Raw genomic sequence first — 27,331 nt, forward strand, 5'->3', positions numbered from 1 at the left:
TTTATTTTCTAAGTATTTTACAGCATTTCTATTGGTCAATTCATTCATTTATATATACTTTTGTACTTATTCTTGTACAGAGCAGCTACACGATTCAAACAGTGGAAAATAAAATAAATAAAATAAATAAAAATGTTAAAAATAAAGATAATCAAATCTAAATAAATCCAAACCAAGGTGAAACTCCACTCCACAACTTCACAAGTGTTTCAGACCAGAGTAAAGCTACTATAGATGTGAAAACACTGTTATTTTCACTAATCACTCTGTGATTTCTTTATTCCACAGTTTGCAGAAAAGTTTGCAGAGTTTAAAGAAGCGGCGCGGTTAGCGAAAGAGAAATCTCAGGAGAAGATGGAGCTGACCAGCACACCTTCACAGGTAAAACCACAGACAGCAGCCTGTTAAAACCCATTACAGCACCTGTCAAACACCTGAAACACACTGTTTAATCTTACTGTACTTTATTACTGTGAAAACACCTCTAACATCATCCTGCAATCCTTCCAAGCGCAAACAGGCTTTGGCTTCTTCAAAGGTAAGAAAGCCTCGACAAAACGTACCAAACACCCTGTAATCCCTGCAGACCCCCCCCCCCCCCCCCCCCCCCGAAACATTTATACCAGACCCACTACCTCCATCAGCCCACTCAGAACATCCTCCAGACCTGCTCCGGGTTCCTCCACACAGCATCCACCCAAACCAACCATTTCTACCAACCAAACCAGAGGAAACTCCCACTAAACCCCCATCCCAACCCAGCATCGATAGATTAACCCCTACCAGCCATCCAGTGTGATTTATATACTCCACTAGTGAACATCTATACTTAACCCTGTCTCCAGTTCACCATCACACCTGATTAATTAACCATTTAAAAGCATTTTAAGTTCTCAGACAGGGTTAAGTCTTTTATTGGACTAAACAGCGTTTAGAATGGAGAATTTACATTAAAAGAAAGTTTATTGTACAAATAGGTTTAATTTCAGTCCGGAAAACCAAACTAACCAAACCAAAGATTTAATTTATAGTAATTAAATTGATAATTTTCTTCTTTTGTAGATTAAAACATAATTAAAAGCTTGAGCTGTAGAACTAAATTGTAGTGTGCAATTAATGTGAATTCATTTATAAAAATATATATATTCCATATTATTCCAAAGTAAACGAGAGAAAGGAGTGGGGCGAGGGTGTATATATACTGGTGTGAACAGGTGAAATTAATATTCTGGTGATTGGCTCCCTGGTAGTGTTGTCTACTGTGTCACGTGATTGTGTGTAAGAGTGCTCTCAGCACCAGGTGTGACAAACTTTTTATAAGAATATCGAGATTTTTTTTATTATACAATTTTTATAATAAAGACCCCCAGGTCATTCACTAACAATAAAAAAAAAAAAAATCCTGGTCAATTTTTATACAGTGAACCTTTTTTCATGCTAATCCTTCACTATGAGACACATCGTAACAGGTAATTATATGTGGTTCTATCATATAAGGAATGACATTATTTTTTTTATTTATTAAAAAGGGTCTTTCTGATAAAATATCTATAAAGGTTTGAGCTATAAGATATATAAATAAATACGTAGAAATATAAGTAACATTAATATGAAAAATCTTTACAACACATCTATATTTTAAAATGAATAATTATCTCTAACAATCTATCTCTATATAACTATAGTATATATCTAACAATGTCCCCTAATCCAATTTAAGCACAAGCAGGACTTGGCTGTGGCTGTTAAAAAGGTAAGTTTCACAGGGTGACATTTTACTGAAAATCATTTCTAAAAGTTTCCTTTCATCCAGTAAAAGAGCAGACCCCCCCGACTCAAACCTCCCTCACAGTGGAAGCCAGTGGACGATGTTTTATGCAATCATGTTTTATGTGTGTGTTTTCTACAGGTTTAGGGTTAAGATTAGGATTAGGATTATACATTATTCCAATTTTACGTTTGATTATTATTTTTTTTTTTTTTTACAAATTTTAGCAATAATGGGAAGCTATATTAAAAAGAATAAATAATAAAAAATAAACTAGAGTACTGTCCCCATACGAGAAAATTATATAAATTATAAAAAAAATTATTATAAATTTAAATATTTTGACTTATTAGGTCCTACCTATTCCAAATAGCTAGGAAAAAAAAATAAGATTAGAAATAATTTCTCTATTTTTTTAGCCTTTGACATTTTTGGTTCAGTTTTTAATTTGATGAGAAAAAGTGTAATGGATTTTGTCATAGTTCTTCTTTACAAATATTACTTTTTATATAGTTCTTGACACTTTTTTGTTATAAAAAAAAAGGTTGTAAACAATATTTATTTTTAATCATAGTTTTTGTTAACGACATAAACACTGACCTAGTGACTGCCTCCAAGAGGATACTTTGCAAAATACACTTTTTATTTATTTATTATATATATATATATATATATATATATATATATTAAAATATATATTTTTTTCTATAGTAGAATGAGTAATAGCGTTAAAGCCTTAACGCACACTATTAAATTGGAGCTAATTGAGCTAAATTGCTGATAAAGCACAGTTTTATCTTATATATTAGCCAGATAATATACTGCTATAAACAAACACTGTCTCTGCTGCTGCTCCATGCTGTTTACACAACCTAAGGGCGTGGCATGTGCTGCGTTCACTGCTCACTGCATGTTAGAAGTTTTACAAAGAGCTTATCTAATATAAATAAAATAGATACAAATTAATACAATATTTTATTTATTTTATAACCATGGAAAATCCACTACCTAAAACACAAATATAGAAACGTAACAGGAATATTACAGGTAGCCCAGTGATAATACAGCACATTCACACTGTAATATCCTGAACACTGACCAGGGGCTGTTAGTACATTATGCTTCACCTTCACACACACGCACACACACACACACACACCCCTCATTAATCCTCATGCATTATAAGGGCCAGCGGACCATTTGTGTTATTAATTCTGAATCATTTTCAGGCCGTTTCAGTGGCCGAGCCCGTCGCTCACCTCCCTCCCGGCCAATCAGAGTCAGAGCCTCACATAACCTCATACTCGCCTCGACAGCCCTCCAATCATATCGCTAATCCCAGTCACTTCAAATCATCAAATGTGCAAATGTACCGGTGAGATGGATTAGGCAGTGCTGTGATGGGCCTCAGCACTATAACTATACTCCAGTCAGCCACAACATTATGACCACCTCACTGTTTCTACACTCAGTGTGCAGTTTATCCATTTATCCGACTATATATTTCACTCTGTAGTTCTATTATAAGTTTAGACTGTAGTTCTGTATCTGTTTCACTATATACTTTATTATTCTCCTCCTTATTTTTTTGGAGCTAATGTAATCTAATGGACAATGAGTGTAGAAACAATGAGTTGGTCATGATGTTATGGCTGATCGGTGTAAACTGATGACCTCATTCTTTATATTCTGACAGGAATCGGCCACGGGTGACCTGCAGTCACCTTTGACCCCTGAGAGCATCAACGGGACGGATGACGAGCGACTGACGGCTGAAACCTCTCAGAACTCAGAACCGCGAGCAGAACCCAACGCCGTGCCCTTCCCTCACAGGTAAACATGATATATTTGAGTATATGAGGTCACATGATACTTACAATATATGGGCAAAAGTGTTGGGACACCTGATTATTCATTGTTTCTTCTGAAATCAGGGGTATTAAAAAGCCATTACTGTGTTTTATCAAGTCCAAAGTCACTTCATGCTACTTTTATAGAAATGCAGATTTCATTTTCCAGCAGGATTTGGCACACTGCCCACACTGCTAAAAGTACCAATTGGTCTTATGTAATATTTTAATCCTCTGAAATACGGATTATTGGATTTTTATTGGCTGTAAGCCATAATTACCAACAATAAATAAAATAAATACTTTTCACATTTTCACATTTTGAACTGAATTAATGAAATAAAGTAACTTTTCAAAGATATGCTAGTTACAGATTATGAAAATATTACTCCTATTATTCAAATTAATTTGGGGTATAAGGTGTTGATCAGACACAGCAGTGCTGCTGGTGTTCTTAAACCCTGCTATCAATGAATCAATCAACCAGATCTGAGCTTTTACTGAGTATAAAAGGAATTAAAAACATTAGATAAGAAATAAAAAATAGTAACAAATAAAAATAATTATAAGTAAAAGAAATACACACTTAAAATAACTACATTTAATATAGATTAATAAAATATATAGCAGGTAAAAATAGGAAAAACAGTTACAGCTTATGAAAATATTACTCATATTAATCAAATTAATGTAAACTACAATTTAATTTGATTTAATAGTGATTTTAACAGCTTAAAAAAAAATCAGCACAGTTTCAGGCAGGCCGGTCTGTGTGTGTCAGTTCATACTATCATACATTATTTACCTGCTCCCTGCGTCCCTGGACAACGCTAAAGCATTAAATTAAAACACTGTGTTAGACTGACATTAAATATGGATGAAAATGTGCTTAAATCGTTTTGCATGAAATGCTCTCAGCACCAGAAAGACATTCTGTTCATTCATTTTAGTTTTTTTCCAGAGCAAAGATGAATTTAAAACTGTTTGCATAAATATCTGGCATTTAATACGGCTGTTATTGTCACGTGCAAAGGATTGGGCACCAAATTAAAATGTGTTACTGTAAATAGTTAAATGAGGAGAAGATGATTCAGTAATCTACAAAAGACATTCCTCAAAAAGGCTGTAGTTACCAAGAGTATCTTAAAGTTTGTTACCTAAAAAGTATCTAAATATTAACCCAAGAGTGCGTAAAAATAACATAAATTGCCTTAAAAGTCCCCTAAAGTTAGTAACTTTAAAAATACCTCAAGGTTATCTCAAGAGTTCCATAAAATTAAAGCTAATGTTACCTTGCAAGTACCAGAAAATGTGCCTTAAAAGTACATTAAATTAAAATTACTCTTAAAAATACCTTAAGGTTCAAATGAGAAATCCTCAAAATGAAAGTTTCCTCAAGAGTATCTTTAAATTAAGTTCCCAATTAAAATACTATAAATTCTAGAAGTAAAATCAATGATGTGTATTTTTTCTGTTATCAGTACCTGTAACAATAATACCATCAAATCCTCAAAGCTATTTCTTATCTCATATCAGACTATAAAGAAGAGTATATGCTGTTTATCCCTTTTATTTCCTCTTTAGAAGCAACATTTGGACATGCAGCTCTGTAAAAAATAAAGAGAGCACTTCAGTTTCTGAATCAGTTTCTCTGATTTTGCTATTTATAGGTTTATGTTTGAGTAAAATGAACATTGTTGTTTTATTCTATAAACTACAGACAACATTTCTCCCAAATTACAAATAAAAATATTCTCATTTAGAGCATTTATTTACAGAAAATGATGAGAAATGGCTGAAATAACAAAAAAGATGCAGAGCTTTCAGACCTCAAATAATACAAAGAAAACAAGTTCATATTCATAAAGTTTTAAGAGTTCAGAAATAATCAATATTTGGTGGAATAATCCTGGTCTTGTTTTTAATCACGGTTTTTTTCATGCATCTTGGCATCATGTTCTCCTCCACCAGTCTTACACACTGCTTTTGGATAACTTTATGCTGCTTTACTCCTGGTGCAAAAATTCAAGCAGTTCAGTTTGGTGGTTTGATGGTTTGTGATCATCCATCTTCCTCTTGATTTTATTCCAGAGGTTTTAAATTTGGTAAAATCAAAGAAACTCATCATTTTTAAGAGCTGTATAAAGCGATGTCCAGACGTTATGGTTAGTAGTAGTAGGAGCTGTTGTAATGTTCAGATTATGAAAGAGTGTATAATAAATATTGCAGGTCTCTTTTATGCATTCCATTTTGGCTGTGTAGAGAGTCGTCTGATTACAGCACAGCAGCTTTCATATTTTCTTTAATAATTCAGAAAGAACTCCATGGCAACAGCATATGATTGAATTGCCCGCTCTGCCAGTTTCGTTGGCGGCGGGTTATTGGAAAGCTTTGCAGGAAAGAAGCTGATTTTTTTTTTTTCGCAGCCTCACACATGCCGAGCTGTGTGTGATCACTGTGATTGCAGTGTGATTGTTCTTTTAAACCCTGAACACCTCCGTCTCATCACTACAGCACGTCACTGTCAGCAGTACACACACACTTTCACACCCAGCTTCACTCTCAGGATCACAACACGGCAACAAAACAGAGCAAACTATCACATATATATAAACCTGAATAGAAATGTTTCATTCATTTTAAAATATGCCTAGCTGTGTCTCTAGTATGAATGAAGGCCATGTGAGCTGTTTTAATGAAACAAAGTGCTCTGGTGATCCGGTATAACACTGCTTTAGTCTGGTGGAGGAGTGGATTAGGGAGAAACGATAGGATTTTGGCTCTTGCTCATGAATATTCATACATGCAAACATATCTGATTGCCTCTGATTGGATATTTGGCAGTTAGAAACATTTTAAAATAAAGACATTTTTACACTAATAACAGTCTTTGCAATGTCATATGTTACTTTACAACATGTGTAATAATGCCCTGCTAAGTGCAGTTCATCCACTGACCTAGAGTCTCTTAGAGTCTCTGTAAAAAAATGCCAAATCCACCGGAGATCCTATTTAAAGCTATAGTTACTTACACACAGAGGTAAGTGGAGGTGGGTAGTCTAGGTTCAGAAAGTAAAAAAATCCACCCGTTCTAAAAATACACCTTACCCATCTCAGACCTATTGTTTTCACAAAGAAAACAAAAAGAAAAAGTGGATTTTAGCAGAAGAACACCTTAAAGTGTGCACGATATGAACAAATAATTCGTAATAATGCTGTTAAGTATCCCTATATGTATTTTTCAAGGTATTAAAATGAGCAAAAATCTAAGTAATTAAGAAATCAAGATCATTTTATATAATTGCTGTGAATATTTGATTGCATTTCTCACTCGAAAGAGCATTAGTAAAGTTAGGATGTTGGATGATGACCATTCAGCTCCACTTTATCTATGCATTTTTATTATTGCTTAAATTAAATAGACTGAATGTATTTTATCTTGATTTTCCCAAAGAAAATCACTTATTGGATTCTTCAACTAAATAAACTCGGTTGCCAAATAAATTTGGTTGCTCACTAACTACTCCTGGCATTATATAATATATTATGGTGCCAATTAGTAAATGGAATGGAAATGGAAGTATCTCATAATTATGATACAGAACGTCATAAAAGAATTACGTCATCATTTTGACATATCTCATAGTTATAAAATAAACATCAATTTATTTATTATATACTTGTATTAATATTACTTTTATATTCACATCAGTATGCTTCCATAACTTTTCAACCCCACACCTTTGTCCTGATCGATCGTTTTGATTGATTATCTTTATTATCTCTGTGTTTCTTCTCTCCTCAAGCAGTTCGACGAGTATCAGTAAGCACTGGGAGGCAGAACTGGCCGCGCTGAAGGGAAACAACGCTAAGCTCACAGCGGCGCTGCTGGAGTCCACGGCTAACGTCAAGCAGTGGAAGCAGCAGCTGGCGGCCTATCAGGACGAAGCAGAGCGGCTCCACAAACGGGTGAGAAATGAGAGCAGAGGACGCCGGACCCTCGGCTGAGTGGAGATTTAATGATTTAATAATTAATGATTTAATAAGCTCTGATTAATCTTTGATTGCTTGTAAAAGCAGAACTTGGTGGGAGGCTGTGATGATCTCAGGATCAGGGGAAATCAGGACCTGGACTTTTCCCCCTGCAGATTTTTCCCAGTTCTCTCTAAATTTAGTTTAGTGTGAAGTCATATGTGTTTCATTACTTATGCTGCCTTTAAGTCGTGTCAGAAATATCGTATTTACGAGATGAGAGCACATGAACGCCACCACAAACTCAAAAATGTACCAGTAGAGAAACTCAACGGTAATTTAAAAGGGTAAAAACTTGCTTATTAGCATTAGTTTTTTAATAGTTAAGGAATAGCAATAAAGCTAATTAGAAGGACCCTAAAAGTGTTGCTTCGTGCACATATATTGATTTTATGCGTGGATATTTTTAAACAGTTTATTTAACAATTCCCTTGGAGTAAACCTACTGTTTTTTTTTATGATAATGGACCAAGAGTATAAACAAAAGGATTTTCCCAATGTGCTCCGGAAAAAAAAAAAGTGCTACGGTTATGAATATTCACACATGCAAACATATCGCCTCTGATTGGCTGAAAAGCGCTGCGACACCAGGAGGCACGGACAAGACGGACAAAAGCTAGGCTAGAAACGTTTTAAAATAAAGATATTTTTACACTAATAACAGTCTTTGCAATGTTGCTTATGTTACTTTACAACATGTGTAATAATGCCCTGCTAATTGCAGTTCAGACACTGACCTAGAGCCTCTTAGAGTCTCTGTAAAACAGCAAATCCACCGGAGATCCTATTTAAACAAAACAAAACAAAAGGATTTTCCTAATGGCGTCCATTTCCACCCGACCAAAAAAGACTCAAGCGCATTTCAAGTCATAATTAAGACCTCCAACCTTGTAAGTAGGAATTTCTGAGGAGCATTACTTACTCCCAATACCATTTCATCTGTGACCCTATCACCTAGCCCTACCCCTCTGTTTTCTTGTTGGGATAGAGCTGATTGCCTTGCCGTGTGTGTGTGTTTATGTGTTTATGTGTGTGTGTGTTGCAGGTGACGGAGCTGGAGTGTGTAAGTGGGCAGACAACCGGAATTAAAACCCAGAAAACGGAACTCAACCAGACGATAGAGGAGCTGGAAGCAGCGCTGAAGGCAAAGGAAGAGGTGCGATCACTTCTGTTATTTTCCTCGATCGTATCCATATTATAGCGTTACTCGGGGAACCAAGTGGTCCAGTGGTCTAAAGTGCGGCCACTATGATTGCTCTAATAAGAAAAAATCGCTGTTTCGAATCCCAGTCATGCAGCTTGCCATCAGCTGCCGGAGTCCTGAGAGAGCACAATTGTACTTACTCTCTCTGGGTGGGTACAGTACAGTAGGTGGTGTCTTTCTTTCCCCTCATCACTCCAGGGGTGATGTGGATCAGCACAAGGCTGCATCTGTGAGCTGTTGTATGACAGTTAGGGAGTCTGGCTTCACGTGTTTCGCTAGTGTTCACCATCCTAGTGTGGGAGGAGATTAATCTCCCTATTAGTACATTTGATGTTTTCTGAAATTTTGAGGCTTGAACAGAATACATCACTATTCTCAAACTGTAGAACTAGTATTTTTATTTAGTCAAGACAGGACATAAAGTCGAATTAAAAGAAAGAGGAAGACCAGGACATGACTGGGTCAAAGTTAAGACTAAGACCTAAAAAGTGATGAATTGAATTAATTGTAATTGATTCTCTTTATTTAATGTATTTTCTACATTGTAGATTATTATTAAAGACATAAAATAATTAAGAAACATGTAGAATTATGTAGTAAATAGTAAAAAAAAGTGTTATTCCTCCACATTAATCTCCTGATCTAATCCTGATGAACCGAGATGGTGATTTTAAGTGATTTGGGAAAAGCAGCAGCTATTGTTCAGCACCTCCAGAAACTCCTTCCGGCAAGATGCTGAGAAAACTATTCTAGTTGACTGTAGCCGAGACAAGACCAGTTCCAAATGAGTTTGAGACTGAGACGAGACTGAGACGACTCGTTTATGAGGTCCTGAGTCTGGCCTCGAACACGAGTTCAGTACTTCAGTGTTCTTTAAATACTGGCAATGTTTACAGTATACTCAGAACAGCCTGTTGTTTATGGTCTTATTATAACAGGAGTTGGAGCAACTAAAAGCAGAAGTGGAAAACGCTCACCAGCTGCAATCACAGAAAGATACCGTCACACAGAAGCTGCAGGTAAACACTCTGTCCAGAAATCAATATTTGGGATATTTGGAATAATCCTGTTTTTTAATCACAGGTTTTTTGTGCATCTTGGCATCATGTTCTCCTCCACCAGTCTTACACACTGCTTTTGGATAACTTTATACTGCTTTACTCCTGGTGCAAAAATATTCAAGCAGTTCAGTTTGGTGGTTTGATGGTTTGTGATCATCCATCTTCCTCTTGATTATATTCCAGAGGTTTTTAATTTGATAAAATCGAAGAAACTCATCATTTTTAAATGGTCTATATATATGTATATATATATATATATATATATAATCAGCAGGTGTCTCAACACTTTTGTCCATGTAGTGTATCATTGTATTTATTGATTATGGATTATGGAATATGTTTCAGCGTGTGTTTCTTTGTTAAAGGAAACGGAGACGCGGAACGCGGAGCTGGAGGCTCAGCTGGTGGAGCTGGAGCAGCGTCTGGAGAGCAGTCAGGTGGAGCAGGAGGCGTTCAGGAAGAGCCTGCGCTCGCTGCTCCAGCTGCTCGACGGCAAGATCTTCGAACTGACGGAGCTCCGGGACAGCCTGGCCAAACTCATCGAGGGTGGGGGCAGCTAGAGCCCGCGGCTCCACTGCGCCCCCTGGTGGAGAAAACGTACCTTAAATAAACACAAACACATGCATTCACATCATATACACACTGGCTACGTTCACACTGCAGGTAAAAACGGTCTAAATCTGTTCAGTTTTCTCACTAGAAACGTTGCGACAAGAGCCTTTTAATTACAGCTCTCCACTTCAGTTTCTGTTTGAGTAAAATGAACATTGTTGTTTTATTCTATAAACTACAGACAACATTTCTCCCAAATTACAAATAAAAATATTCTCATTTAGAGCATTTATTTACAGAAAATGAGAAATAACTGAAATAACAAAAAAGATGCAGAGCTTTCAGACCTCAAATAATGCAAAGAAAACAAGTTCATATTCATAAAGTTTTAAGAGTTCAGAAATAATCAATATTTGGTGGAATAATCCTGTTTTTTAATCACAGGTTTAATTTTAATGTATCTTGGCATCATGTTCTCCTCCACCAGTCTTACACACTGCTTTTGGATAACTTTATGCTGCTTTACTCCTGGTGCAAAAATTCAAGCAGTTCAGTTTGGTGGTTTGATGGTTTGTGATCATCCATCTTCCTCTTGATTATATTCCAGAGGTTTTTAATTTGGTAAAATCAAAGATAAAGAAAAATCTTGTTTGTGTCACATATGATGAAAAAGTTTGGATTTTGGCCACTTTTACCTGTGTAAGTGTGAACACAGCCAAACACACCTTTACAATCTCGCCAGCACAGTGTACAGGGGCACGATACACACCTTCACACACACACACACACACACACGCATGCTAACAGACAGACAGATGGTCAGAGACAGCTGCTGTTGCTATTGGCCATGTTTAAAACACACACACACACACACACACACACACTCAAACATGTTCACGCTCACAGGTGCACTTTCACTAACAGGTGCCTGCACATACAGTACTGTACACAAGCTTTAGGCACTTTAACCATCACTAAATTATTTTAATTTAATCTCAATTATACATTTAAATTAGATAAAACATTAGGAAAACATAAATACAGTAAAAAAAAAATTCATGCTAAACTAAAAAGTCATCATTATGCACTTTTTTATTTATCAACCCAGGTCCAGATATGATGAGAAGTATTATAAATACTCTATAAATAATACTAATACTTCATTAGGAGAGTTTTCTAGATGTTTTAACAAACTCAGTGACATTAAACCACCACTTTTAACATAAATATTAATTGTATTCACCCTGTATTGCTGACATCACTTATAACCTTTCTGTTTTTCATAGTAAGAAGAGACCATTAATATGAATGATGTATTGAAATTTTGTTTAATTTGTTTTATTTAGGGTTTTTAGTATAGATATTTAGTATAGATGCTGTGGAAAATCTGTTAGTTATTCTTTCTATTTTGTTTTTAGATTTTTCTTTAACATTAAAAATAAAAATTATACAGAAAAGAAGTGATTTCTCCCAAATTAATTTAACCTTTTAGAAAAAAAAATTATTACAGTTTATGTTTTTCTAAATCATAGAGGCGCATTTAGTGGCATCAGGAACGCCGCAGATACCTCAGGTTGTTCAAATTTGTGGCTAAGCTAAGTTGATCCATAACACAAGCTAAACAATTAGGCAAGACATTGTTAGCGTAGCCTATAGCCTACATATACGTTATGTAGCTTCTAATATTCCCAATAAAATGCCCCTCCCATCTCAGTCATTCATGCTGATAATTTCTTATCGGATGTGAACTAGATGCTCTATAGTAAAAATGTGAAATTTTAAAACGAATGATAAGACTAATGATAACATAATGATAACGATACTAGCTCCTGTCCTATCACGTGTGGTGTGTGGTGTCGGTGTAATATAAGTATTTTGCTAAATAAAATATAATCAGACACTCACTTCCCAGATAAAAGAAGCCTAAAAGGTGCCTAAAACTTATGCACAGTACTGTATACAGAAAGGTTTACAGAATAACACAGCCACGCTACATGATATTGGCCTAGCTGGATCTCAATCTGCCTTTTTTCAGTTTCTCATTTTTACAGTCATGAAATGTTGCAGATTGTTTTGCTCCATCTGTTATTATTATTTTTTTATATCTGGGATGCATTCCATATGGAGAGGACTGTCATAGAGTAGTATTCTTCCATTTCTGAGCTGAATAGAAGATAAATAAGGAAAAAAATAAAGAAAAAACATTTTTCATGGACTGTTTCAGCATCCAGGCTCACGCTGGAGACTGTGCCGTGTGAATCTATGTGTGAATACCCTGCTCAATCAGGTCTTCTATAACTTTAAAGATGTATATTATTATTATAATAATTCTTTCTGCCCTTGAAACAGTTATTTTGTGGGATAAAACTCAAGGATATTGACTTGTGTCGGGCTGATGGGCTTTGAAGTTCAGGCTGCTTCCATCTACCACAACTGCTGTTGGATTTTTCTTGGGAAAACACCAATCTGGGGACCCTGACTATGGATGCCATTCTGTTCTCCCCAACCCAAACACACACACACACACACGCCTGCCCACTAATCTTTGGCTCAGTGTCTTTTCTACAAAGCTGCCGTCCTTTGCAAGAAACTTTATTTTGGGGTCCCCATTCGTTCCGGTCCCCACTTTGTCAAGCAGCGGACCTGCAAAGTGGGGACCTTGTGTTTATGACGATGCCACACCTGTGGGGAAACCATCCTTCCACTATCTGAGCAATACAAACCAAGACAAATAAGGAAAAAACACAAAAGGAAGGGACTGAAGAAGGAAAAGCAAGCAAGCATCTCACTATCAGGTATTTCACTTCCCCCTCTTCATCGAAAGAGGGATGTGATGATGTGCACGAACACACAAAGACAGAAAACACACTCACACACACACTTAAAACTGCGGGGACAGTGCGAGTTTGCAGTGACTATGAATATGCCGTCTTTGTTTCTACACATTTTTCTAACACATATATATATATATAAATATATAAATATTACAGATTTATAGTGCACTTGTGAAAATGGAGAAACTTCTGAGTGAATTTTATGATTTATTACGTTTTTGATTTATTTTTCTTTCTTTGAGGTGCAAAGATTGACTTTATGATACTGTATGATTTTTGGTTATTTATTGTAAAACTATGATCTCTTCACAAATGTTGCATTAATGAATTATTATTATTTTTAGTTTGTGAGAGTTTGTTTCGTTTTTTTTATGTTCACCTCGGAAAACATGCTTTATTTTCTTTTATATTGTGTGGTAAAATGATATTATGGCTGTTTTTTATGTGAAAAGAAACTGGCAATATTTTTAAACTGTTTAAAAACTATTTCAAAGAGAAATGGTAATACGCCGCTTACTTGTTTAAAGCAGGTGTAACTTTTCAGAGAGACTTCTCTTTTTGATTATTTATTTTTATTTTTATTTTGTTTTTGTTGTTTTCTTTGCCAAATATGTTTTCCTGTACAGATGAACTTGCTCAAGTTGCCTTTGGTACAAAAAAAATGCATCAACGGTAGCTAAGGTACTTTTGTGGGGTTTACTATTGCCAAAAATCTGTGATCACATATAATGAGAAATTTACAGTATGTGTATACCTGAAGAACACTCTTTAAAGGGCTTGTTGTTGGTTCTAGTACTTTCTGAGAGGTAGGTGGTTTGGTTTTATCATGTTAAACTATGAGCCGTTATACTATACTTTGAAAAAGGGGGTTTGGTTTGAGTAATAATTTTAAATGTTGATTAAACCACATGCTTAAACACAATTGTAATTGAGTAATTTATAGTAAAATAAAAGAAAAAAATACAGCTGGTCTACTATTGATTATAATTTGTGTACTACAGGAGGTTCAGATGTTTACTGTGTGATTTACAGTGATATATATATATAAATATATATATATATATATATATATATATATATATATATATATATATATATATATATACACATGCATATATATATACGTATACATATGTATATATATACACTTAATCACATCATTTTTTTTTGCACGTTTTCTTATTGTAAAATAATGTATAGTTGAGTTAAGATCAGATATCAAAAGTCTGCTTTAACTCTTGCAAACAAAAAGGCAGCAAGACAACTCGATTCTTATCTTTTATTTATTTATTTAAAGGGGGAAAATGCACTTTGAAATGACCAAACAATTATTAGGAATACAATGGCTGGAAAAGCAGCATAAATGCGCAAAAAAAAAAAGAATTAAAAATCATTTTACATTTATGGTATTGCTATACATTTTTAAATATTAAGTATTACTCAATAAATACATGTACTTTAATCAATCATGCAACTAATGTCAGGTTTCTTCTGTTTCATTACATTATAATACACATGAAAAATATCCATTTTTCAGTTTCTATTATAATATTGCACATTTCTAGTGACGGGCTAATTCTGAATCCGGGCCGGTCACGTATACATAATTCTTAATGTTTTATATCCTAAAGGGCGACGGGTTGGAATTGTAGTGTCGGTTGCATTACGAGTAAAAGTGACAGATTGGAGACGGATTTGGGATTAAAAAGACAGACGATAGCGATGCATAGAATGTATAGAATGTTTACACTAAGAATAACATGAATAAAAGAAATGGAAAATGTTATTAAATCATAAAAAAATGCTAAATACAGTACAAATGATGGAAACGTGTTCAGATAAAAGCGCAGCCTGGAGGAGTGCTGGTTCATCCATTCACTCCCTGCAGCTGCAAAGCCATCTAGAATAAAACCGCGCCCCCTTGAGCTCATCCAAATCCACCAGGAAGATTCAAGTCTTCAAATCAACACGATTCTTACAGTAGAACCGACTACAGTTTGGGCTGAAAGGCAAAGACTGACCTCAGATCAGCTCAGCGGGGACTGAACCTGGGGACTGGTTCCTTCAACACCGTACAGACAGTACTGATGTTCCACAGGTGCTGCAGTGCACTGTGGGAAGGCCTGTCACAATAACTTAGGCCTGCAACAATAATATGCTAATTTTTAATAGTTTTTGTTTGGGCGATATATTGTCCCAAATATACAGGTGCATCTAAAAAAAAAAAAATATATATATATATATATATATATATATATATATATATATATATATATTATAATTTAAGTATATAATAATAAAAGTTACTTTATTTTAGTAATTCAGTTGAAAATGTGAAACTTTAATAAATATTATATATTTATGATGTATTACACATAGAAAGTGATATATTTTAAGCGTTTATTTTTTTATTTTGATTAATGATAATGGATTACAGCCAATTAAAACAAAATAATCAGTGTATCAGAAAATTAGAATATTATATAAGACCAATTGGTACTTTTGGCAGTGTGCCAAGACCTGCTGGAAAATGAAATCTGCATCTCCAAAAAGTACTAATTGGTCTTAATATTAATAATGATCTAATTTTTTGAGATACTAACTTTTGGGTTTTCATTGGCTGTACGCCAAAATAATAAACAATAAAAGAACAAAACACAAAACATAAAATAAAATATAATTTTCACATTTTGAACTGAATTACTGAAATGAAGTAACTTTTTCAATGATATTCTAATAATATTTTTTTGAGATGCACTAGTAATTGCGATAAACAAACAATATTATCGTCATTTAAAGACCATTTTACTTAATATAAATATATTAAAATGATAATATTATAGCATAATAATGCAAATACACCCTTTTAAAGAGCAGTGAGCTTTTGAATATAAGAAATATACAGACTTAGGAATATAAACGGAATATAAACATATACTTTAAATATACTAAATAAAAAATAAAAAGTGGCGTACTAGCTCTCCTTCCTAAGGAAAAATATAACGGACAGTAGCGAGGTCCAGTTATTGTGACAGGCCTAACTGTGGGTAAACATATTCACACACACACACAGCTGTGCATCACGATCCTATTCCTATAGTGGAGCTTAATACTAACCTCTCAGAGCAGCCCCGCCCCCAGCCGGGGGGCGGAGCCACGGACGACAGCTTGTGCAAGGTAAGCGTGGAACAGTGCGGTTGCTAGCTAATCGCTAGTGACGTACAGTATCAGAGGCATCGTCAGCGAGACGCTGTACCACAGTTCACTTTATCAGAATAGTGAACGGGAGCACCAGGAGATGCTGCAGACGGGAGTTCACCACGCTGTAGTGAACTCTCTCTCACACTGACCTTCTCCAACCATCTGCCAAAACATTAACACCACTCACCACTCATCTTCATAACATCTCATCAGCTCCAATAAACACACAGTAGCAGCACTTTGTATTCTATAATAATGACTTACTGAATTACTGACTGAATGCAATTGTTAAAAATACGAAAATAGGATAATCAAGATATTTACACAAACAGCTCTGTAAAATACAAATAAGAGCGCACTAAAAAAAACTCTGGAATATAATCAAGAGGAAGATGGAAGATCACAAACCATCAAACCACCAAACTGAACTGCTTGAATTTTTGCACCAGGAATAAAGCAGCATAAAGTTATCCAAAAGCAGTGTGTAAGACTGGTGGAGGAGAACATGATGCCAAGATGCATAAAAACAAAAACTGAGATTAAAAACCATTTGGGTTATTCCACCAAATAAACTCTTAAAACTTTATGAATATGAACTTGTTTTCTTTGCATTATTTGAGGTCTGAAAGCTCTGCATCTTTTTTTTATTTCAGCCATTTCTCATTTTCTGCTAGAAATAAATGCTCTTAATGCGAATATATTTATTTGTAATTTGGGAGAAATGTTGTCTGTAGTTTATAGAATAAAACAACAATGTTCATTTTACTCAAACATAAACCTATAAATAGCAAAATCAGAGAAACTGATGTGGTTTCTTAGTTCTTTTCCAGAGCTGTTTACGTCTGCGTTTTTCTGTAATTATTATACAACCTACTATAAAGTGTCCTTTATGTGATCAGTGGAGCTGATGAGATATAGACAGAAGGTGTAAAACCAATAAGGTGGTGTTAATGTTATGGCTGATTGGTGTTTATTATTAGAAGTGAAACACCTCAGCACAAACCAGAAGGTCTATCTAGGTGTGTTAAACTTATACGTTCTTATAAGATAAACAAACAGAATAAATGTGAGAATCAGACTTTCTTCTAAAGCACTATCCGGATGGGATTAGTTTCTCAGGGGGTTCTGGGTTATTTTCTCTTTTATGTTTTTTTTTTTATCCTCTGTCATTTTATTCCTGTCCAGAACGATCATGTAGGTGTTTTTCTCAGACGTCCTCTGAGATCAAAAAATTACAGGCTGAATTATCTACTGTTCTTCTCTGAACTCTGTGCTCCTCCGGTAATTTTAGTCCCGTCCGGACGCACATCTCTGAGTTTCGTCTCCTCGCCTTTAATAAAATAGATATTTGTCCACTGCCACTCACCATAGTTACATTTTGGGTGCGCCACGGTTTCCACGGAGATCCACGTTAAAAACACAACAGCTAGTGGAAATGGAGGAGCTACTGAACTCCGCAATGCCATGTGACCGAGAAAAAAAGCCTAAAAAAAATGGATTGGTCCTTCTGTTTTTACAACTGCAGTCCGGATGCAGGAGTTTCATCACTTTTATATAGTAAAAGTATGAAATATTTATCACTGACGTCCCCCTGAGAAACTAATCCCGTCCAGATAGAGCTTTAGAGAGATAAGAGACGAGTTTACTGGCTGAATCCACATCATAAAAGGCTCTGGGATTTTTTTTTTTAGGTAAACATGTCACACCCCAGAATATCTATGGCTGCTCTAACCAGGAACCAAACATATCTTTTGGTCCAAACATCAGATAAGAAGTGGACCACGAATTAAAGATCTGTAAACCTGCTAAAATAAAAATAAACATGTTGCTGTGCTTCAGGCGGTTCACAGGCAGAATGTGTGGAGTTCAGCGTTAAAATCCTGCACAGAAAACTGGTCAAACTCAGACAAAAACGAGCAAAAACAAGTGAAATATTACAAATACATCTCAATCCAACAGATCAGACCAAACTGAGAAAAGGACGGGGAAAAAAAACACAAACACACACCAAGCTAAATAACCAAAAAAAAAAGAAAAAAAACATGAGTACATATATATTCAGATAATTAAAAAAACAGTTAAAAATCAAGCTTTAAAAAAAAACTTAAACAAACAAACAAAAAAAACTAATATGAAACAACAAGGCGGCACTCGTGAACGGTGTAAGTAAAAGATGTTGACTGTAGGTGGCACCAGTGCATCACTACTAATATAAAAAGGCCCTCGGCCCTTTCATTAAACCATAACCAGTGAGCTAAAAGATATATACCCTATAAACGCTGGAGAAAAGGTCAGTAAACAATAATAATAAAGTAAATAAAAAACAAAAAAAAAGGCTCCATTAAAGCCTCCCCCAAACATGTTCTCTCGATTCTGATCACAACCAGACAAAGAAGAGGAGGAGGAAGAGGAGAAGCACAGCCAGGGAATTCACCAGCATCCAAACTGGGAGCAAGAAAAACCACTAAACACAGGTTCCAGCTGGGAGGCGGAGTCTGAAGCACAGGGAATTATAATCATGAAGCACTAAATCATCTGTCTGAACTGATCTTATGGAGAAACTCGTCTGTAACGCCTTTAAAAAGTCTACAGATCTGATGTTTAAAATGTTTCTCAAACCTGTTTCATGAGATCCACTGCTCTGCACATTTTAGTGCTTTCCTGCTTTTTTAGCATTAATAAACACACTCACTTCAAATCTATAACGGGCTGTTTTTTTCGCTATCAAAACATCAGCAGCCAAAATCTGAATTTTAACAAAGCTTTTTTTATGTTTTGAACTTGTGAGATGGTGAAACTAGCTTTGAAAAAAAAAATACATTTAAAATAAATATATAAAAAAATGAGATAAATCAATTTTAAGATAAAAAAAATATATAAATGTAACATATATTTAAATTAACCATTAGAAATACGAATTTAGGCCAGACGTCAAACATATAGTAGATAGATTTAAACTAATGGATCTAAAAAAAATGTATGGATCCAAATTTGAAAAATCTGAGAATCTTAGGTTATTTTTAAACATATTTTTTTTATTAATTATGTTATTAAATACGTTTCTAAAGTCAGGTATTTGTGAATTAAAATACACAAAATGCAGCTGATAAAAAGTTAGAGCTTCAATTCAAATTTATGAATTACATTAATAAATATTGAAGCTAAACTGAAATGTAATACATTTCTCATAGTCCTTGCCACATTGTGGTGAAAATTGGGTAAAATAATCTAATTTATTAAATAATAATAATAAGATAAAATATAATAATAATGAGATAATAAGACGAATGGGCCGTTAAAGAGCTGATTGTTTGGATCAGGTTAGAGCAGAGCAGTGGGCCTCCAAAAGCAGGGTTGAGAAGTTCTGCAACAGATGCTGCTATAAGTCTAAATTCGTGATGTTAATTTAGAATATTTGAGAAAAAGCATCGTTTCATGATTCTACAGAAACGAGGAAACGAACATTTAAAACAGATCAACTCTTCAGAACCGGCGGCTGGACTGACGGAGGATGGACTCAGAGTGAGAAAAGGAACAGGACTTTTGTTCTGGAATCTTGATACAGCGAGTGTGTGTGTGTGTGTGTGTGTGTGTGGGGTCAGTAGGCTGAGCTGGGGTGTGTGGGGGTGTTTGGGTGATTTTTTAAATAACAGAAAAGCAGATGTCGAGCTTCACGTTGAGGTAAAGACATACCCAACACCCTAAAGTAAACGGCTTCCAAACGATGTACTGAACCTTTATTCTTCCTTCACATCAGAGCTGAGACTGTGCTGAGTGAACAGAGTGTGTGTAAAACCAAGCAGGTCAAACTCTTTCAGGATTCGTTGTTTTTTGTTTTTTTTTATTTGTGTGATCTGGTAATTTTGCGTGTTTTTATAGTGTGTGTGTGTGTGTGTGTGTGTACACTGATCTAACATCAAGCATTAAGCATTATAACCAAATCCTTGTTTCTACACACAATCTCCAATTATCAGATCCACTGATTTATACAGCTATAAAAAATAAGAGATCACTTATTAAAAATGATGAATTTCTTTGATTTTAGAAAAATTTAAAACCTCTGGAATATAATCAAGAGGAAGATGGATGATCACAAACCATCAAACCACCAAACTGAACTGCTTAATTTTTTGCACCAGGAGTAAAGCAGCATTAAGTTATCCAAAAGCAGTGTGTAAGACTGGTGGAGGAGAACATGATGCCAAGATACATTAAAATTAAACCTGTGATTAAAACTCATAAAACTTTATGAATATGAACTTGTTGTTTTCTTTGCATTATTGAAAGTCTAAAAGCTCTGCATCTTTTTTGTTGTTTCAGTCATTTCTCATTTTCTGTAAATAAATGCTCTAAATGAGAATATTTTTATTTGTAATTTGGGAGAAATGTTGTCTGTAGTTTATAGAATAAAACAACAATGTTCATTTTACTCAAACATAAACCTATAAATAGCAAAATCAGAGAAACTGATTCAGAAACTGAAGTGCTCTCTTCATTTTTTCCAGGTTATTTGGAGTTTAGAAACAAATTTGTGGTCATAAAACTATGCTTGATCAGTGTGAGTGTGTACACATGGATGCAGTGTGTGTGTGTGTGTGTGTGTGTGTGTGTGCTCGTCAGTATATGCTCTAAGTGATCTAGCTCTCCCAGTCAGTGCAGGGCAGCCCCTCGTCCTCAGACTCGGACTCGGGCGAAGCCTCTTTGATGCGGCGCAGGGCTTCGTGGATGCTCCGGGTGAGCGGGTCGCTGGAGTCCGACAGGCCGCCCCTCGCCCCGCGCTGCTCCTGCCGCCGCACCTTCCTCAGCTTCACGCCTTTCCTGATCTGAGCCAGGATGTTGTTCCCGTCGTCCTCGTCCGGGTCGGGGGCGAGGATGCGCAGCTCGGCTTTACGCAGGTGGAAGCTTCCTCGCTTCAGACTCGCCAGAACCTCGTCCATCGGAGAGCTCGCTGTGGAGAGAGGAGGAGAGTGAAGTTACACGGACGATATAAAACCATATAATACCACTGAGACAGATACTCATTTTATTGTTTCTAGAGCTGGGTGTCTACAAATGCTACTAATGTCCCTGCACTAATAAAAAATCTCACATAGGAGGAGACAAAAAAAGAGGAGTAATTAGATGAGTTACTGCAGCGCTCAACAACTTATTGATTAAACCGATAATTAAAATAGTTTGCGACTAATTTAATAATCAATAAATTGGGTCTTTGGTAAGTAGGCTGGTCAGAACCTCGTCTATTTCCAGAGCTCACTATGGAGAAAAGAGGAGATTGAAGTTAAAAAGATAAATAAAAGTATTGGGAGTGATGCTCATTTCATTGTTTGTAGAGCAGGGTATCGTTTTAAAATGTTCGATACCAATACAATCCTTTAAATTTGATAGTGTATAATATAAAAATACATTTTTAGATACTCTGTAGTCTACTATCTCTACTGGAAATCTGTGGGAAAACAAATCTGTAAAAAATTTGATCGCCATCAAGAAATACAACAACAATTCCGACGCCAAAACAATACTTTTTTCGATAACCTTTTTTTAAATAATCACAAAACAATGCAAAGCGATAAATACAAATCACCCCACTCCTCCAATTGTGACTATAACCATAATAAACTGCTTTATTCAAAAATGTGTTTGTAAAAGGCTATTACAATGTGAATTGTAACAGCCTTCACTTCTTAAAGGTCTTAAATAATAATTGGATGCTCGGTATATTTACAGAAACTAGTTATTTAAGGTATATATTTTATTTACTTGAGCGCAAATATTAAACAGTGCACATATTTCTTTCTAAAGCATTTATTAATGGGTATTTATATGTTAATAAAAGAATCACAATTAAATTGGCTATATTATTGGCTATATAATTAAACTATATTAGTGGCGTCAATTACTTAAAAAAAGAATTAAAATCATGATTCATTTTATAAATGCTGGTAGTGTTGTTTATGTCTGGCAGACAATCCTTTTTTACTGTAATATATTTTTTCTCAGACTAGAGAGAGAGAAAGAAACAAAGAGAGAGAGAGAGAAACAAAGAGAGAGAGAGAGAGAGAGAGAGAGATGGCACTTGAGAGACTTCCTCACAGCGACTGTGTCGAATATTTTAATGGAAAATAAAGTTGTGGATGACTCTTTTGAAATAGATCCAGACTTTAGAGCACTTCAACATGTTTACCTCATTTTAAGCGCTCTCTGCTTTTGCGTGTTTTTTTCTTCTTTTACCTCACTGTGTGTGCTCTCCATGTTTGCTATGCTTATGTGCTTTTTATGCTAAGTATCAAAATTAAGCATAAATTTTTATTTATTTATTTATTTATTTTTTAAAGCTTTCAGTACTCTGTAGTACCAGGACATTTCAGTCTGTGCTTTTTTTAGTATAAATTTTGATACTAAATCCTACTCGTTTCTTCTGATATATAAAGGGTATTAGAGTGTATCTTGTTTTTTGTTGGAGTAACTGTCTTTAACTGTCTCTACAGTACAGGAAAAGCCTTCTTGAACATACCCTCACCTCTCCTCCACTGGGACGACTCGAGCGACGCGGTCTTCCTCAGTTTTTTCCGGGCGTTTACCAGCTGGCTGCTGTCGAAGAATCGGGCGGAGAACGGGCCGAGGGGGCTCTCCGCTTTGGGTTGGCGCACCGGACTGCCCGCCTGCCCCTGCCCCTCCACGGACGAGTCCTCCAGAGAGGGAGGAGGTGGTGGGGGAGGTGGGGGTGGAGGAGGAGGCGGAGGAGAGATGGGGGAGGTGGAGGAGTCCAGCAGGGTCAGCTCTCGAGCCGGGGGTAAGGAGCACGGCCCCAGGGTCTCGGGGACGGGGGCGACGGCTGGGGGTAAAGATAAGAAGCCCTCGGGTCGGGGCAGATCTGTGGAATGTACCAGAGGAGCCGGAGCATCTTCTGTCTGAACACTGGCCACCTGAGTCTGGGGCTGGTCCACTTTCACAGGTGTAGGGGGCAAAGCCGAGCCATTCTTCTTCCTGGCGTACGCTAGCCGAAGCCGCGTGGACTTCAGGGTGACTTGGCCTGGGTAGCGCTGAGGAGAGGAGGAGAGGAGAACGGAGAAAGGAAAGAAAGATCAGTTTCAGGTTAGAGATCACAGATTTTTATCTTCTCAATTCATAAAACATCATTATTATCTGATAAAAAGCAAGTTTCCCAATCAGGGCTTCAAAATAATGCTACTAATGTCCCTGAACTGATCGAAAATATCAGATACGACAAAATAAAAGCTTTTTTGGACAACTTTTGGACAAAAAAAAGAGGAGACCAACCACTGACTGAAACAAGAATAGCATGAATTACTGCAGCGTTCAACAACTAACTGATTAAATCGATTATTATAATAGTTGGCGATTAATTTAATAATCGATTAGTTGAGTTAGTACGGTGAATCGTGAGAACTGCTGTGCACCCCTTTCCCAAAACCTTCAAAAAACACCCTTGTTCACTGCAAGTTATAGTAAGCTAGTAAGTTAGCGCTAACTATATTTTTTCTCACTCAAAGTTCCTAGAGCCTGCTAGAGTAGTTAAACAAGAAAGAGCTTAGATCCAGCCCGAGCCTATGCACGTTCTGCTAAACCTGATCAAATGTCATTATAAGCCCGAGAGAGAGAGAGATGCTGAACCTGTTTAAAGCTGCGCAGTCTGTCGAGGGTTTTCTGTCTCTCTTGACTGACCCGGGTATTCCTCACCTCCTCCTCCTCCTCTTCATCCTGCTGCAGAGAAATATATACAACCTGATTATTCATATATAAAATCTAATGTCATTTTCCTCCACCTGCCTCCCTAATACTTGATACAGATTGGTTTGTAGAAGTTTGTAGAAGGCAAGAGAATGGTAATTGGAGAAATAAAATTAAAATACACTTTCATATTTGGTTTTCTTTTATGTCAGCATAAAAGAAAATATTACTTTTTATCCATCTGTAATAGTGGGATCTAGTAAATGTAAATGGTAAATGGTCTGTTTTCAGTCTATTTTCATACATAAGGCGCACTGTCAATTGAAGAAAATTAATCGATTTTAAGTGCACCTTATAACCCAAAAAATACGGTAAACTTATTAAACAGCAATACAGCGTTTTTGAAAATGTATACAGTATTGCAAAAACAATAAATCATGATTCTTTGATATACTAATAATATGACCTTACACCCCTCGTGGGAGAGTTCACAGGTGTTGTGCCCAATTATGCCTCCCTGCCAGAATCTGCTTCCCTTCGAGCGCAGATTTGTCCCGCAGCAAAGAACGGTTTGGTTAAATGGTGCTTGGGCACGATTCTAGCGGTGGGCGATATGGCCCTAAAATAATATCTTGATATTTTATGGTATTTTTGCGAAACGATACTCTTGGCGATATGACAAAACACTGAAAACATCGAAAAAATATTTCAAGAATAAACTTCTGCAACAAAATGAAAATAACATTTTATTATTGTATATGATATAATATGGCAATCCCCTAACTGAGATATTAAAAAATATAATAATTTTTATCAGATTTGTAACAGAACTCAATAATCAAGAATGTCATGATACTAATAATAATACTACCAAATATCTCCATATATCCAGGATTAAAGTAAAATAAATGATACTGGACAGATATAATCTGTATCTAGTAGATATATAATGGGAAATTATGAGAACAGTGTGAATTTTTCTTTTGATAAAAACAGTAAAAAGTAGTTTATTAGTCCAGACCAAACAAATTAGGTGTAAAACCACCGTAAACACAATAAAATCCCTTTCAATTTAGAACATGCTCAAATCACAATCCAGGAGGTCTCAAAATCAGAAAATCGGATCAGACTGTAAGATAACCACAGGACAGCATCAAGTTTTGTGGCAAAATTTGATCATAATCAGAAGACAAAGTCACCCTAAAATCACTCACCTGCCGCAATGCTTGCTGGGAGTCGAAGCCCTGGCTGCTCTGCCTCTGCTGCAGTTTCTGGGTGTGATTGACGATGCAGATTTCCTAAAGAACAAACGACTCCAGTCAGAAGTTATAATTACAGAGTTTAACCTTCTTCAGCACAAGAACCGGCTCTGACTAACAAAAACATTCAAAGCATTTTAATCTAAAGCATATTTTCTCCACCCAAGTGCCGAATTCATACCAAAATGTTTTTTTTGCAAATGTTTTTTTATGACCATACGATTTTTAAAACATCAGTGCAGAAAAACAATAAAAACAAAAATCAACTAAAACTATAATCAAAATTGATTAGAGTAGACCTTAAGAGCTCAATTGTGTAATTGGGCTAAATTACTGAATTTCCTCTGAGCTCACATATTTGTTTTCTATTTAAAAATAGATTTCCATTGATAAACAGAAACACAAAAATTTGTAGAGTAGGGCTGCAACTGATGATTATTTTGGTGATTATAATTCGACTAATCTGCCGATTCGATTATTTTTTCAATTAGCCAATTATTTTTTTAACCTTATTTCTCTCTAGTTTAAAATAATAGAAACAGCTAAAATAAGATTCAAATTCAGTAAAAAAGTCCAGAACATTTAAATGCCATTTAAATGTGGAAAGTGCTGCTATTTAGTGAGGAAATGAAAGATCTGTTGTGTTTCTGTTCACAGTACTTTAAATAATACTGAAAATTAATGATTAGTTGACAATAAAAAATCTGAAGTCGACAATTTTTTTGAATTGACATTGTCGATTATATCGACTAATCGTTGCAGCCCTATTGTAGACCAAATTTCCATGACTTTTTCAAAACTTTCTGGGTATTTTAATTTTTCCAAATCGTATCCAGGCCTAGAAATTGCACTTTTTAAAAAATTCCATGACTTTTCCAGGTTTTTCTTCACCGTATGAACCCTGCAAGTGATTAGTGCAGCAGTTCTGTGATTGGTCAGCACCTTTTTGTTTTTGAGGTAGGCTTTCTTGGCGGTAATGCGTCCCCTCCTGGCCTCCAGCTGCCGCGTCCTCTGCTGCAGCACGGTCAGATCGTCTCGGAGAGGCTGGATGGTTGCTGAGGAGTCGTCGGTGGCTTGCATGGCATCAGGACTCTCGTACGTGTCGTAATAAACCACCTCGTCCTGCCTCTCTGTAGAGCAGACAACAAAACACAACACAAAAACAACAAAATAAAACGTTTTGGGTACAAAAACAAGAAAAAACAATATAAAAAAAATAAAGCTGTGTTCTGTTTAAACTCGGATGCCAGATATTCGAGTTTGAAGCAGGAAATTCAAGTCAGAATTCAAATGTAAAAGTGAGGAGAAGCTCACCGTTCCAGAGATCAGAATCCAAGATGGCTGCCCCACACATCAACAGTACTAAAAGCAGCAGTATTATACAGATTATTATCACTTCTATCTGTTTGTGTTTCATTTATTCAGTCACACACAAAGTACAGCCCAACTTCTGTGATCAGAAGTTCTGTGGACCATGTAAAAAATATAAAAAGTACTGTATAATGTGTTAGAAACTGGTATCATTGTGAAAATGCTAACAATGATAACCTGGGGCATTAATAAAAAAAAAAATTGGTTAGATTTCCCATAAAACAGTATATATTTTTGCATCTCAAAGAATTAGAATATCATTGTAAAGTTACTTTATTTCAGTAATTCAGTTTGTAAAATGTGAAAAACTCATATATTATATAGATGTATTAGACACACAGAGTGATCTATTTTAAGAGTTTATTTCTTTTCTTGGTAATGATTATGGATTACAGCCAATGAAAACCATGAAAAATCAGTGTTTTAGAAAAATAGAATATTATGTGGGCAGAGTGCCGAGTCCTGCTGGAAAATGAAATTCTGTGAGCAGTGAACGCAGCACATAATGCA

At 35.7% G+C, this 27,331-nt stretch overlaps 3 protein-coding genes across 14 annotated transcripts in view; 2 read left to right on the forward strand and 1 right to left on the reverse strand.

Annotated features, from left to right (window-relative positions):
• sema4d (sema domain, immunoglobulin domain (Ig), transmembrane domain (TM) and short cytoplasmic domain, (semaphorin) 4D) overlaps positions 1-27,331 on the forward strand; it is a 266,298-nt gene that overhangs the window by 118,543 nt on the left and 120,424 nt on the right. The gene's annotated exons all lie outside the window — the stretch shown is intronic.
• The window catches only part of LOC103035651 (homer scaffold protein 1), a 263,702-nt gene that overhangs the window by 18,490 nt on the left and 217,881 nt on the right, over positions 1-27,331 (forward strand). The window contains exons 4-10 of one of the 6 annotated variants that reach the window (XR_007425052.1): positions 289-381; positions 512-538; positions 3,465-3,601; positions 7,425-7,587; positions 8,696-8,806; positions 9,793-9,873; positions 10,281-10,658. Coding sequence is in view for 5 of the 6 variants with exons in the window: in XM_022676664.2 (XP_022532385.1) it covers positions 289-381; positions 512-538; positions 3,465-3,601; positions 7,425-7,587; positions 8,696-8,806; positions 9,793-9,873; positions 10,281-10,475 (807 nt within the window). In the remaining variant the exon portion in view is untranslated. Of the gene's footprint in view, positions 1-288; positions 382-511; positions 539-3,464; positions 3,606-7,424; positions 7,588-8,695; positions 8,807-9,792; positions 9,874-10,280; positions 14,267-27,331 lie in introns of those variants that run through there. The other 5 variants (XM_022676664.2, XM_022676665.2, XM_022676666.2 and 2 more) reach the window with 5 other exon arrangements.
• Positions 14,966-27,331, reverse strand: part of jmy (junction mediating and regulatory protein, p53 cofactor) — a 46,318-nt gene continuing 33,952 nt past the window's right edge. Inside the window, exons 6-11 of one of the 7 annotated variants that reach the window (XM_022676670.2) lie at positions 26,765-26,812; positions 26,393-26,580; positions 25,406-25,489; positions 24,135-24,221; positions 23,014-23,542; positions 14,966-21,450 (exon numbers count right to left, since the gene is read on the reverse strand). In XM_022676670.2, the coding sequence (XP_022532391.2) occupies positions 21,140-21,450; positions 23,014-23,542; positions 24,135-24,221; positions 25,406-25,489; positions 26,393-26,580; positions 26,765-26,812 (1,247 nt within the window). In that variant the 3' untranslated portion in view covers positions 14,966-21,139. Of the gene's footprint in view, positions 21,451-23,013; positions 23,543-24,134; positions 24,225-25,405; positions 25,490-26,392; positions 26,581-26,764; positions 26,813-27,331 lie in introns of all 7 variants that reach the window. The other 6 variants (XM_022676671.2, XM_022676669.2, XM_022676675.2 and 3 more) reach the window with 6 other exon arrangements.

Source organism: Astyanax mexicanus, chromosome 17 (genome assembly GCF_023375975.1).
Source record: "Astyanax mexicanus isolate ESR-SI-001 chromosome 17, AstMex3_surface, whole genome shotgun sequence".
In the NCBI taxonomy this organism is placed as follows: Eukaryota; Metazoa; Chordata; class Actinopteri; order Characiformes; family Acestrorhamphidae; genus Astyanax; species Astyanax mexicanus.